Here is a 15,000-nt window from a genome sequence, read left to right as displayed (position 1 = left end):
CACATTAACATTGCCTTTGGATTGCAAATCACAATTTAGATCCCCCATGAGAAAATATTCTGGGTTTTCAGAATCTAATTTCCCTAGTAATGTGTAGGGGGCCTGTATGTGCAAGTTTGAGGAACTTCACCTATACTTTAAACGACGTGGTTGGAATAGGTATAAAGACAATTTAGAAAGCTAAATTCAGTGAGGAAATTACTCACTTTTCATTGCTGTCCTTGGCTCGAAGTCTTTCTATCATTCCCCAATTGGGTGCAGGCACTGAAACCCACAACACCAACTTTACAACCTCTGGGAAGAAAGAGAGTTAAATACCCAGGGTATGCCTTTGGCGAAAGGGGTGTTGAACCCTAGATTTTAGACAATCCTAGTCCTTCAGTCTTGTATTACAAGCCTACAGCCGTAAAGTTATTTTCTATAAACATGAAAAATCTGTCCTTTGCCATTGTTTTGAAAATGTTCTTCCTGTGGCACGGATACGTGTAGTTGGATCTGAAGTCCCAAATATAACTTGGAATGGCTCTGCTTTCCAAAAACCTTGTGACTCAATTGCATTTTTAAGGAGCGAGGATGGCACAGTGGGTTAGTGCGCGGCCTTGGTGGAAGGGGTCCTGAGTTTGATTCCCGGATCTCACATCCTTGTTTCGACTTCTTTCCGTTCTGCGTAGCTTAAGTAGCTTTAAATACCCGTAAAACGGAGCACTGATGGCGAGGGTGGAGTAAAATGAGCGCACCGTCGACCTCAGGTTTGTCAGTTGAATTACTGTTACGAGTTATCGACGTTAAATATGGTTGCTTTACTTTATTTGGCCCAGATCAAAGTCCAGCCCAATGGCTCAGTTATGGCCCACTTCAAAACCTTGTGTACGTTTACTCCCTGAAAACTATCACGAAATCTGCTTAATGTCGCCCATTCTTATTGCCTGCATGTTTCTTTCGCACCTTTTACTCTACCCTTCCTTTTTTCCCTGTAGTGTACCTTTGGAGTGGAAGTAAGTGTGACAGCTGATTTTCCAGTCAGTCCCTTGGTGTGAAGAGTGCATGTACTGAGCCTTGCTGCCACTGGTAGTTCTGAGCACTGGGCTGGTTCTTACCTCTCGTCCCACCTCACGTTACCTAATCCCATAGCTCTCACTTAAAAAGAAAAATAATTTTAAAATTGCCCTCCCAGCTTGAACTATAGGTGAACAGGGGAATCTGATAAATGGTTGAGATGTTGATTAATCTTGGTTTTACATGTACATCATCTGAGCAACACACTGACCCATGTCTCACTGAACTTCTGTTTCCTTGCACAGTGGTGATAGAACATGTCTAAACGGCAAGGTCAGAAGTCAGTAAAGGATGTTGTGTGGAAACAGGTTATGCAAATGTACCGGGGAAAGAAAAGAAACGTGAACATTCTGGTAATTTTTTTTATCTATTTACTGATTCATTGTGGACAAGATATCTTGATGACAATCATAGTTTCACAAAATAACGTGACCTTGGTTGTAAAAAATGAACAAGTGCACTTTGCAAGTGTGAGATGTAACCTTTCTACCTAAGAGAAAATCATTCGCTTTTCATTGTCAAGGAGTGATTTTACATGTTTTGGATTAGGATTGTTTCAGCCTGACAGGAGATTATGTTGTTTGTTTTCCAATAGATCCTGACCAGGCAGAAGCGGGAACAGGCACACACAGTGATCAGGAACAAGGTACAGCTGTATTATTGATACTTGTAATCACAAGTTGTCTGAAATTTAAATGTTGGATGGGAGTCTCTTTCAAGCACAGGACTGCGAGTACCATTTTCTAGCTTACCAAAATTTAAGGACTTTGTAGTGGTTTTAGGAATCTGTCCAAATTTTTGCTATCCACGTATAAAATCAGCAGTTGGTAATTTGCTTAACATGTGAGATATTTGAATTTATTATGAGAATTAATTTGAGTTACCATTGGTGCTTAAAGATGTTGTTATGTAGTACATGTATATCCGAATTTGATAGCCATGAACAATGGCTGCACAGGACATCTGCACTGAAACAGAACCATCCATGAGTAGAGAAGACGCAAATGGCAAAGTTGTGTTTCGACAAAGAACGATACATCGATGCTAAACAAGTAGCCACATGTACATGCGCAGTAACAGCTTGAACTATACTCTTAACCCTAACTGTTCCTGAGGCTTATATGTTCAATTCTCTTTCACCATCCACATTCTTCCCTTATTATGCATACTTCCTTGCACATGTTCAATTTACCTTTGTTTCAAAGAGGCATTGTTATGCAAATGAAATTCTGAAGAGAGCTCGAAACTCTTCTTGACCGACGATCTGTATAAGAAACTGGACGACATCTCTTAAGCTAACAAAATAGCTATAAAGATTACAGGACACAGAACAGAGTGGCGAAAAGCACAAATGCAGATGCGTTGATTACACTCCAAAGGTTAATTTTTAATACAGAGGATACCTGAGCTCAGCTGCTTGGGGCAACTAGGGGTTGTACAGTCCACGGTGCTGCTTCCAAACCAAAACACAAGATTCTCACAAAGGGTTATCGTCTCGGATAATAGACAACCCCGAGCTAATAAATGCTCCAACGCAACGCATTCTTTCCTCGGATCAGTGTGTTTTAATCCAATCTGAAGTGGGAATGTTAACAATTTGGCTCGAGAGATAAAGCACTGCTGTATTTCAAGGACATCCTACTCTCTGCAGTGCACATACCAGGCCTGAATAATAGTAGAGTGGACTTGAGTTTGCGTCATTTCAACGACAGAATTGAGTTGAGTCCATCCTGCCGTTTTTGCGCGGCTTACTCACTTACTTACTGGGTATTCCTGATTCCCAGAGGCCCAGTGCATGCAAGGAGGGACAACATTACATGTTCACTGATGATCACACCTTTGTGGCCTTGCCAGTCATGGTACCCGACAATGTTAGGAATGTAAGTCACCTGCCTGATCCTGCTTCCCGGAAGGCTGAACCAACTACTTCTGCGTCACAAAAAATCGATTACTTCCACTACGAGATCAACTCCAGTTAAACTCCTGGACTGTATCAGGGAACATTTCACCGGTTAAAAAATCTCAGCTTGGTCTACGGAGGTTATCAGCCAATCCTGGTCTACAGGCACAGAGAAACAGTGCAATCCAGCTAGGTGTGCATTGTGTAGCTGTTGCACTCTGAAATCACCGGATATTTTTTAAGCCCCTGTAGAGAATTACCTGAATTTTCCCCACTGGGTATACGTTGACAGCAAAACCTACGGCACACTTGACACCTCCTGGTCCGTATTGTCTGTCTCTATTGAATTAGTCACTGGTCGCACGATTGGAACGCATCACTTGCTGTCAGGGTTTATGAAGGGAGTGTTCATAATGCACGACCCGGAATGTTGGCGTTGGGGTCACAGTTTACCTGAAATTCATCTTGCCTTATTCATCACATAAACTGAAGGAATTGACACTGAAGGTAGTCGTCACCTTATTGGCCCTTGCCACTGCCCGCTATTGGCATACCGACAGTGGTGTTCAACAACTTTGCATCCTGAGGAGAGAACGGCATAGGCCATTGTTCTAAAATATGAGGTCAAATGGTCCCATTTATAACTATTTTAACTCAGATTCGACTTGCAACTTCATGGCTCTTTCTATAAAGCTCAGTGGCTATGTCCATGCACAACCTGGGCCTGATTCTACTGAAGCCCAGAAGATTCCAGTACGATCTACAATTTATCATCATGTCCAGAGATCGACAGCCCGTGGGATTGATTTGTGAGCCATCATAAATGGTCGTCCCAATTGTGTCAACGATAAACAATTGAGGAATTCTTTCCATTCCATTCCAGTTAGATTGTGTAATAGGGAACACATTACACTAAACAATCATTCACGTTTCCTTGTTTCGGTCTGTCGCGTCAACAATAGTTCTGGAGTAAAGAGCGTAATCTGTTTTTGCCTTTCTTCTCTCAAAGTTACATGCGCTGGTATAATAAAGCATTGGCGATTAAATCGTTCACTGTGGATAGTGATATTGATGTTTTGGCACTAACTGAAACAGGGTTTCACGATGATAACTACAATGTAGTGAACATGAGTACCCTGAGTGCTACTGGATATAGATTCCTTGACAATCCAAGAGCTGTGGGGAGGTGTGGGGGTGTTGGTGTACTATTCAGAGGTACTCTTCAGATAAACAATATCATCTGTGATACACATAAGACTTTTAAACTCATGGGCGTGCGGTTTGGAGGTAGTGTTCATTTACATGTGTTTGTTATCTATCGGCCACCTGAGTCAACTTATGCGCTGTTTTACGAAGAGTTCTCCTGGCTACTGGAGACCACCCTAGCTGAGAACCCAGGCCCTATAATTTTCACTGGTGATGTCAACGTTCATGTTGATGATTCAAATGACTATTACGCTACACGGTTTGCTAATATCCTAGGAGCTGCTGATCTTAAACAGCATGTTATAGGCATTATACACAAGGATGGCCACACCCTTGACCTTGTTATCGCTAGATCGGATGACTCTCTTGTACAAGAATTAATATAAGGATTTGCGATCCTGCTATTTCAGATCATCGTGGTATATCCATTGCAGTCTACTCCTGGAGAAACCTGAGTTTGCTAAGAAAACTGTTCAAACCATAGACTGCAGTCTATTGATATGAATAGTTTCTCCGAAGACCTCATGAAGTCGCCATTGTTTAACCAGCCTCCTACAGACTTGAAAAACCTTGTTACACTATACAATAGCATCTTGGTATCACTAATTGATAAACGCGCCCCTCTGAATCTAACTGTTTAGCCATCAGACCGTCTGCTTCATGGTATACGCCTGAAGTGACAGAGGAGAAAAGAAAGAGACGGCGCCTGGAAAGGAAATGACTTTCTACTGGTCTGTTGATCGATCATGAAAACTAAGTGTACCAATGTACCGTCTTAACAACCTTATTAATTGTTTAAAGTCATCCTACTACACTTCTATTATCCAGGCTCACTCTAATGATCAAAATGTCCTCTTTAATAAGTTACTTAAAACGAAAAAATCCAGATTTTATACCTCTGCACCGAGCAGTGATGTATTAGCCAACCGTTTTGCTGACTTTTTCCATGAGAAACTTTCTACCATACGTCAAGACCTGCAAGCTAGATTACCATTAGTTGACCAGACACCATATCCTGATGAAACGTGCTTTGCTGAACTCTGTATTTTTGACGCAGTTACGCATGGGGAGGTGAAAGCTTTTGCTTCTAAATCGATCCCCAAATCATGCAGCCTTGTCCTATTACCATCTCACATTATCAATGGATGCTTTGACACACTTCTTCCTATTATAACCAGTATTGTAAATTTGTCGCTTGCAACTGGCGTTATGCCTGAGTCCTTGAAGCTAGCAGAGCTAAGACCATCTCTAAAGAAGCCTGATGCAGATCATGAGGAGTATGCGAGTTTTCATCCCACATTAAATATGCCGATGGTGTCTAAATTTGCTAAAAAGGCTGTCGGCCGCTGACCAGTTCACTCCGCATGTTTTGATACATCATCTGGACGCCATCCTATTTTCTATGATGTTCTCCACTACAGAACCTACTCAAGGTCACTCAGGTCAACCTCTCAGAAATTTATGCAGATGGGCCGCCATAAACCAAATCATATGGTGATGAGGCCTTTTTTATCGCAGGCCCGTGGCTCTGGAATGAGCTCTCTTTACACTAGTGTTAGTAGTTTAAGAAGATCCTTAAGACCCATTTATTAATTTTATTTTAATTAATTATTTTTATTTTTTCGGATTTTCTTTAATAGTTCTGTGATTGATCAAGAGCCATAATATGGCTCTTGGATTGATTTATGACATTGTTAATTGAATTATAAGTTAATAGATTGTATGGTAATAAATTACAGTTATAAATATTGTAAAGCGCTTAGGGCACTTAATGGGTTGGCTATAGAATAATTAACAATTATTCTTCACAATCTCGGTAAATATTCTGCCACTATTCACCTGGATTTCAAAGAATAATTGTTAATTATTAATATATACTCACGAAGTGATCTCCACAACATTTGCCGACGAAAACCATCCAAAGTCGATTTAATTGACATCTCAATTCATGCGTGGAAAACATGCAAGCGGCACAAAGCATGCACGGAAGTGTTTACTGAAGCTTCAAACCCGTTCAAAACAAAGGAAAATGCAAATTATTCTCCGGAACCTCAACCTCTATTGTTGCTGCACAATTCGAAACTAGCCTATTCCGCTGTGCTTATACTTAGTGACTCGTGCACTGGTGATGTGAATTTTCTGTCTTTTTGTGAACTGAATTTAAGTTAATCTGCTGTGAACTGTTTCGTACTTACCATTGGCCTAAACCATCGCGTGTTTGGAAAAAATTAAAAAAAATAACCACCACTGGCTGACGTTCTTGTTTTCAACAGAGAGGCCATCATTTTTCATAAAACCCTAAATACGAGAGGAGATATGGCATGAGGCATTCACGAGTTGGAGAATATCAAATAACGCTGCGTCGTTATATCTCCGCGAAACAACTGTATTTCGTCAGCGATTGCCTTCTCAGGGCTCCTTCTTGTGAAGTAGCAATAGTAGGAAACAACTAACAGGCTCTATGTGATGGGTCCAGGTGGTCCTGTGCTTATTACAGGCATCCAAGAGCACTTGGAGTCGTCACAGCCCGTAGATCAATTTATATATGATTATCATGTTTCACAATCAATTATAAGTACAGTCGACCTTAATACAACTAAGGCGTAAGTATCATTCTCAAGTATTCAACGCTGAGACAACAACGGCGTTTTTCTTCTCAAGTAATGACTTTCTCTCTTTCAGATGCCTGTGGGCCAGCGTCTGACCTTATCGACATTATTCGACAACTGTACAAAGACCGTGAGGGATGGCTTTCCCCCTTTCCGTGGTGCGAAGAGTTTGGATTCCATATTGACAACATTTTTACCAGTCTCAAAATGGTCAGCAGGAAAAAAGAACGAGGGGTAAAGACTGATTCCATTGTCAACATGTTGGAAATCTTCAAACCACACGAGGAATGTTCACAACCCAAAAGAGTTTTGATTGAAGGACAGCCAGGCATGGGAAAGACAACCTATTGTAACAAGGTGGCTTACAACTGGGCGAAGAACTGTAAAGCTGAAGATTCGTTTCCTGATGTCCAAGTGTTGCTGTTGTTGAAATGTAGAGACATTTTCTCTGACTTATGGAAGGCTATTGATGACCAGCTTTTACCGAAAGACATAGAGAAAGAAGAAAGAGAGAAGTTCCTTACCCTCGTTCGGGACCATCAGTCAAAGGTTTTGCTGATACTTGATGGATTGGATGAGTTGCCAAGCGATTATTTACCCGTCTATAAAGAAATCGTTCAAGGGAGAATGCTTCCAAAATGTTACTTAGTGGTTACAGCTCGCCACGAAGCTGGGATAAAAGTACGGGAGTGCTGCCACACCCTGTTGGAGGTCGAAGGATTTACCAAAAACGCTGCTAAAGGTTTTATCCGAAGATATTTCAACTCCGATGAGCATATGGCGAAAAAGCTCTTCGAGAAGCTGGGCACAGATGCAAGACTTAGCGGATTAACTGCAAATCCATTAAATACAGCCCTTCTTTGTCTCCTTTACGAAGACTTCCAAGGAGACTTGCCGAAGGGTAGAACTCTGCTTTACCACGAAATAGTGCAGTGTATCCTGAGAAGGTATAGGAGAAAGAAAAAATTACCAGAAACGGACGAAGACCTAACACAGTTATACCACGCTGAATTAAAGCACCTTGGTTGTATAGCGTTGAATGGCTTGCTCAACTACAAGATGTATTTCGACGACAGTGCATTCCGAAATGTTACCAGCAACTTATTACCTGAACTGGGTTTTCTGTCCGCTCAGGCTGGACGCAACAAACGAAGACCAAGCCTGCGCTGTGAGTTTCTTCACAAGAGCTTTCAGGAGTTCTTTGCTGCATTTTATCTCAGTTGCCAGCTTGTCGATGAGGAAATTAGCCCCGATAGCTTACTTGCTGACACTAGATATTTAACGGAGTTTCAGCAGGTGCTCATGTTTACCTGTGGTATCTTAGCTAAACGGTCCAAGGCAAAAGTCATGGCACTTATGGCAAGTATAGCAGGTCAAATTAACCAATCCAATAAGGTGGAAAGTGATGACTACCTATGGACTGCATTGAATTGTATTAAGGAAAGTGAAAAGGAACAAGGTACCCTTGGAAATGAATTGGCGCGTTCTCTTGGTTCGCTTCTTGAAATTCGGCGTATTTCGTGTCGACAGGAGATAGATGAAAGTGGCACTGCTATACTGGCTCATGCAATGGCAGAGAACTCAACGGTGACAGAGTTAGCTTTGCATGCCACTGAAATCGGTGACTCAAGTGCTGCTGCACTTGCTAAAGCAGTGGAAATCAATTCAACGCTTACAGAGTTGGTGTTGTCTCGTAATAGAATCAGTGACTCAGGTGCTGCTGCACTGGCTAAAGCAGTGGAAATCAATTCAACGCTGACAAAGTTGGTGTTGTCTCGTAATAGAATCAGTGACTCAGGTGCTGCTGCACTGGCTAAAGCAGTGGAAATCAATTCAACGCTGACAAGGTTGGATTTGTCTGTCAATAGAATCGGTGAGTCAGGTGCTGCTGCACTGGCTAAAGCAGTGGAAATCAATTCAACGCTGACAAAGTTAAATTTCTCTTTATGTGGAATCGGTGACTCAGGTGTTGCTGCACTGGCTAAAGCAGTGGAAATCAATTCAACGCTGACGACGTTGCATTTGTCTTACAATAGAATCGGTGACTCAGGTGCTGCTGCACTGGCTAAAGCAGTAGAAATCAATTCAACGCTGACAGAGTTGGATTTGCTATTCAATACAATCGGTGACTCAGGTGCTGCTGCACTGGCTAAAGCAGTGGAAATCAATTCAACGCTGACAGGGTTGGTTTTTCTAACAATGGAATTGGTGACACAGGTGCTGCTGCACTGGCTAAAGCAGTGGAAATCAATTCAACGCTGACAGGGTTGGTTTTGTCTAAGAATGGAATTGGTGACACAGGTGCTGCTGCACTGGCTAAAGCAGTGGAAATCAATTCAACGCTGACAAAGTTGGGTTTGTCTAATAGTGGAATCCGTGACCTAGGTGCTGCTGCACTGGCTAAAGCAGTGGAAATCAATTCAACGCTGACAACCTTGGATTTGTCTGCGAATGGAATCGGTGACTCAGGTGCTGCTGCCCTGGCTAAAGCAGTGGAAATCAATTCAACGCTGACAGAGTTGGGTTTGTCTAATAGTGGAATCCGTGACCTAGGTGCTGCTGCACTGGCTAAAGCAGTGGAAATCAATTCAACGCTGACGGAGTTGGATTTTTGTTCCAAAGGACTCGGTGACTCAGGTTCTGCTGCACTGGCTAAAGCAGTGGAAATCAATTCAACGCTGACAACCTTGGGCTTGTCTTACCATGGAATCAGTGACTCAGGTGCTGCCGCACTGGCTAAAGCAGTGGAAGTCAACTCAACGCTGACGACGTTGGCTTTGTGTGACAATAGAATCGGTGACTCAGGTGCTGCTGCACTGGCTAAAGCAGTGGAAATCAATTCAACGCTGACAGAGTTGGATTTGTTATACAATGCAATCGGTGACTCAGGTGCTGCTGCACTGGCCAAAGCAGTGGAAATCAATTCAAAGCTGACAGAGTTGCATTTGTCTGACAACGGAATCGGTGACACAGGTGCTGCGGCAGTGGCTCAAGCAGTGGAAATCAATTCAACGCTGACAGGGTTGGTTTTGTCTAAGAATGGAATTGGTGACACAGGTGCTGCTGCACTGGCTAAAGCAGTGGAAATCAATTCAACGCTGACAAAGTTGGGTTTGTCTAATAGTGGAATCCGTGACCTAGGTGCTGCTGCACTGGCTAAAGCAGTGGAAATCAATTCAACGCTGACAACCTTGGATTTGTCTGCGAATGGAATCGGTGACTCAGGTGCTGCTGCCCTGGCTAAAGCAGTGGAAATCAATTCAACGCTGACAGAGTTGGGTTTGTCTAATAGTGGAATCCGTGACCTAGGTGCTGCTGCACTGGCTAAAGCAGTGGAAATCAATTCAACGCTGACATTGTTGAATTTGTCTTGGAATGGAATCGGTGACTCAGGTGCTGCTTCACTGGCTAAAGCAGTGGAAATCAATTCAACGATGACAAAGTTAAATTTGTCTGGCAATGAAATCGGTGACTCAGGTGCTGCTGCACTGGCTAAAGCAGTGCAAATCAATTCAATGCAGACCAAGTTGGGTTTGCTTTTCAATAAAATCGGTGACTCAGGTGCTGGTGCACTGGCTAAAGCAAAAGAACTGAGAGAGCCCTTTTGCCTGGGTGAACGTATTTCATACTAATCGTGTTGGCCATTGTAGAAAAACATTTTGAAATTAATCTTCCCTTGGAGTTAGTCAGTGGACCAAAAATCAGAGCCCGAAAAAATTGTTGCAACTTTTTATTAGAATTACTAGCATCCTTTAACGATATATTAATGTACCCAAATTTAAATCTTGCGGGGTTAAGATTCTTTCTTTATTGTATTGGCATTATGATATAGCATTCACATAAAAATGATATCGAAATACCTAGAACAAAACGTTTTGTTCTCAAAGGATTTGAATTTTCAATGAAGATCCTTTTAACAATTGTACACCAAACGGTTTTAATTGAAATGAAATATGCTTCATTACATGAAGTATACTTTGCAACATTCGGTTTTGTATGCATTCAAGGAAATTCAAACGAAAGTCTCAAGTGAATGGAAAACCTACGCTTGGAAATAAGCTCAGTGCTAATCCATTGTTGCGAGGCCACACTGCATTAAAGTTTCTGGCTTCGTTGTTGTTAGTTTCTTGAATATTTCTTGGGGGGTCATACGATAGCTTATCACTTTTACTCTGCTCCCCGCTTTAAACTGGTCGTGACTTCCGTACACATGGGTATACCCACCAACACACTTGATCACTTAACTTTGAAAATTACTTCCACCCCGTTTGTTCAATTCTTTGGTCTCCAACATCAGTCCTTCTCAGGTCTCTCTACACACCTGGACGAGGCGACTTTATCGTGTTGTTTCATTTTTCATTCAGATGAAGAGTCATTTTTGTTAAAATTATCGGAGTCCCATATAAAGGACCCTAGTCAGCCACAGCCATGATTTTGTTGACGTACGGGAGTGTTTGTGTTGTATAACTCTTGGGACTTGACCAAACCAAACATTATCGTGAGAAAATGCGACATATTTTTATCGGCACACCTATATTTGTTTGATAACCAAGCAGTTGGCAATGAAAACAAAGCAAGACAGTTTAATTTAGTTTAATTCGTTGCTTGCGCTGTCCCTTTTAAATAATGATAAGCACTACTTAGTCTCAGCAAAAGTAAACGAAAGATGGGTTCATATGTCGCACATGCAATACACACTTAAAGCATAAGATAAAATGCTCTTATTTTACGTTCCTAGAATTTCTTCGTTTTCAAGTTTACCGAATCTTGGAATGGGTGTTGAATCCAACAAGATTTTCTTCCTCCTGTTAATTAAACACTAGCTGACCTCTACAGTTTTTTACTTAACTCACGATCACAAGGCATACGTGTCCATCACAAGGCGTAACTCACCGTCGCAAGGCCTAACCGACCATCACAAGGCGTAACTGACCATCACGTGGCGTAACTCACCGTCGCAAGGCGTAACTCACCGTCACAAGGCGTAAATGACCACCACAAGGCGTAACTCACCGTCACAAGGCGTAACTCACCATCACAGGCCGTAGCTCAACGTCACAAGGCGTAGCTCACCGTCACAAGGCGTAACTCACCATCACAGGACGTAGCTCAATGTCACAAGGCGTAACTCACAGTCACAAGCCGTAAGTCACCATCATAAGCCGTAACTCACCATCACAAGGCGTAACCCACCATCACATGGCGTAACGCCACGGCCATCACAAGGCGTAACTCGCCGTCACAAGGCGTAACTCACCGTCACAAAGCGAAACTCAGCGTCACAAGCCGTAACTCACCGTCACATGGCCTAACTCACCATCACAGAGCGTAACTCACCGTCACAAGGCGTAACGCGCCATCAAAAGGCGTAACTCATCGTCACAAGGCGTAACTTACCATCACAAGGCGTAACTCACCGTCAGAAGGCGTAACTCACCGTCACAAGGCGTAACTCACCTTGAAAAGGCGTAACTCACCATCACAAGGCGTAACTCACCGTCACAAGGCGTAAATGACCATCACAAGGCGTAACTCACCAGCGTAACTCACCATCACATGGCGTAACGCACCATCAAAAGGCGTAAGTTACCGGCACAAGGCGTAGCTCACCGTCACAAGGCGTAACTGACCCGCACATGGCGTAACTCACCGTCACAAGGCGTAACTCACCTCCACAAGGCGTAACTCACCATGAAATGGCGTAACTTACCATCACAAGGCGTAACTCACTGTCACAAGGCGTAACTCACCGTCACAAGGTGTAAATGACCAGGCGTAACTCACCATCACAAGGCGTAAGTCACCTTCACAAGGCGTAACTCACCTTCACAAGGCGTAACTCACCATCACAAGCCATAGCTCACCATCACAAGGCGTAACTCACCGTCACAAGGCGTAACTCACCATAACAAGGCGTAACTTACCATCACATGGCATAACGCGCCATCAAAAGGCGTAACTCACCATCACAAGGCGTAACTCACCTTCACAACGCATAACTGACCATCTTAAGGCGTAACTCATCTTCACAAGGCGTAACTCACGATCACAGGCCGTAGCTCAACGCCACAAGGCGTAACTCACCATCACAGGCCGTAGCTCAACGTCACAAGGCGTAACTCACCGTCACAAGGCGTAACTCACCATCACAGGACGTAGCTCAATGTCACAAGGCGTAACTCACCGTCACAAGCCGTAAGTCACCATCATAAGCCGTAACTCACCATCACAAGGCGTAACCCACCATCACATGGCGTAACGCCACAGCCATCAAAAGACGTAACTCACCGTCACAAGGTGTAATTCACCGTCACAAGGCGTAACTCAACGTCGCAAGGCGTAACTCACCGTCACATGGCGTAACTCATCATCACAAGGCGTAACTCAACATCACATGGCGTAACGCGCCATCAAAAGGCGTAACTCATCGTCACAAGGCGTAACTCACCATCACAAGGCGTAACTCACCGTCACAAGGCGTAACTCACAGTCACAAGGTGTAACTCACCGTCACAAGGTGTAACTCACCATCACAAGGCGTAACTCACCATCACAAGACGTAACGCACCGTCCCAAGGGGTAACTCACCGTCACAAGGAGTAACTCACCGTCACAAGACGTCAAGCACCGTCCCAAGGTGTAACCCACCGTCACAAGGCGTCACTCACCTTCACAAGACGTCACTCACCATGAAATGGCGTAACTTACCATCACAAGGCGTAACTCACTGTCACAAGGCGTAACTCACCGTCACAAGGTGTAAATGACCAGGCGTAACTCACCATCACAAGGCGTAACTCACCGTCACAAGGCGTAACTCACCATAACAAGGCATAACTTACCATCACATGGCGTAACGCGCCATCAAAAGGCGTAACTCATCGTCACAAGGCGTAACTTACCGTCGCAAGGCGTAACTGATCATCACAAGGCGTAACACACCTTCACAAGGCGTAAGTCACCATCACAAGGCGTAACTCACCGTCATAACCCACCGTCACAAGGCGTAACTCACCGTCACAAGGCGTAAATGACCATCACAAGGCGTAACTCACCATCACAAGGCGTAACTCACCATCACAAGGCGTAAGTGACCATCACATGGCGAAACTCACTGTCACGAGGCGGACATGTCATAAACTTGGGCCTAAGCTGTCAAAAAATCCAATTTTTAAGAGTGTAAGCTATGTAGCTTTCGTTCAATAGCCCATTTAACAATCTACTTGAATGTTGTTCCCATCTTAAGTACTTTTCAAACAACGTTTCGAGAAAATTATTCTAGACAATTGTAAATAGGGAACATTCCAAATACGCTCAATTCAACAACATACATAAAAACCCAAACCGAGAAAACATGGAAACAAAATCAACGAAATGAAACCATCGTAGAGTGAAGGAAACCTTCCTAAGCGACACCTACCTCGTGTGGTTTGGTGGAAAAGCCGGGGAGTGGAGTGCTTGCGTGCCGCGGTCTGTGGAAAACAAGTTATGCCGGTATGTTGAATTAGTCACGTTGTTTTTCCAAATGCCAGAGTATCATGCCCTGAATACATGACAGCAGTACACCATTAGGGTCAAAAGGCATCTCCCCATTGTTTATTACACTAGGTCCAACTGAATTATACATATATATTTTTAATCATCCTATAATTAAGACTGAAATGCATGCATTTAGTCATTTCCACGTGAAGCAGTTCTAAGCAGCATTTTAAAAAAACTTCAGAAGTTGTATACCAGCACCAATAAAGCTCAGAATTGAATAATTTCAAAATTATAATTTATTCAACATGTCATTTGCCTGCCCTTCTTTTCTCATTTGTTCACAGGTTTTATCCAAGCTGCAACTCAGTGGTGCATGTCAAGTAATCAAGCTTGAAAAGGCATTGGCCCACTTGTCACTGACGCATGAAGGTTTCCTTAACATGTGTATTGCTGCAGGTTATGACTACCTTCCAAATGTACGTGGAATCGGAATTCACTCAGCAAAAAAGCTTGTGACAGAAGGAAATAATTTCTTGGCTGTTCTGCAGAGCAATAAATATGCCCCAGGTGAATACACAAGTGGATTTCAAACAGCCAACAAGGCCATCTTTTTGCACCAGACAGTGATAAATCCTGCTGATGGAACAACAATCCTATTATCACCATGGGGAGAAACTCCCGATTCACAATCCCAAACATCTTGTGGGATGTATCCACTTAAATAATATTTGTACCTAGTGTATTTCG

The 15,000-nt window shown here is 43.1% G+C and overlaps 2 protein-coding genes and 1 pseudogene across 4 annotated transcripts in view; all 3 read left to right on the top strand.

Annotated features, from left to right (window-relative positions):
* Nucleotides 1–9,408, top strand: part of LOC138029104 (protein NLRC3-like) — a 45,622-nt gene extending 36,214 nt beyond the window's left edge. The window contains exons 8-10 of one of the 2 annotated variants that reach the window (XM_068876808.1): nt 1,302–1,409; nt 1,652–1,702; nt 6,845–9,408. In XM_068876808.1, the coding sequence (XP_068732909.1) occupies nt 6,979–9,033 (2,055 nt within the window). In that variant the 5' untranslated portion in view covers nt 1,302–1,409; nt 1,652–1,702; nt 6,845–6,978 and the 3' untranslated portion in view covers nt 9,034–9,408. The remainder of the gene's footprint in view (nt 1–1,301; nt 1,410–1,651; nt 1,703–6,844) is intronic. The other variant, XM_068876809.1, reaches the window with a different exon arrangement.
* LOC138030610 (NLR family CARD domain-containing protein 3 pseudogene) lies at nt 9,055–10,403 on the top strand (annotated as a pseudogene).
* A 1,134-nt stretch (nt 10,404–11,537) lies between these two features.
* Nucleotides 11,538–15,000, top strand: part of LOC138029017 (exonuclease 1-like) — a 5,726-nt gene continuing 2,263 nt past the window's right edge. Inside the window, exons 1-2 of one of the 2 annotated variants that reach the window (XM_068876683.1) lie at nt 12,663–14,265; nt 14,598–14,962. In XM_068876683.1, coding sequence (XP_068732784.1) covers nt 14,260–14,265; nt 14,598–14,962 — 371 coding nt within the window. In that variant the 5' untranslated portion in view covers nt 12,663–14,259. Of the gene's footprint in view, nt 14,963–15,000 lie in introns of both variants that reach the window. The other variant, XM_068876682.1, reaches the window with a different exon arrangement.

Source organism: Montipora capricornis, chromosome 13, assembly GCF_036669925.1.
Source record: "Montipora capricornis isolate CH-2021 chromosome 13, ASM3666992v2, whole genome shotgun sequence".
Classification (NCBI taxonomy): domain Eukaryota; kingdom Metazoa; phylum Cnidaria; class Anthozoa; order Scleractinia; family Acroporidae; genus Montipora; species Montipora capricornis.
This window is presented reverse-complemented; position numbering and strand designations above follow the sequence as displayed.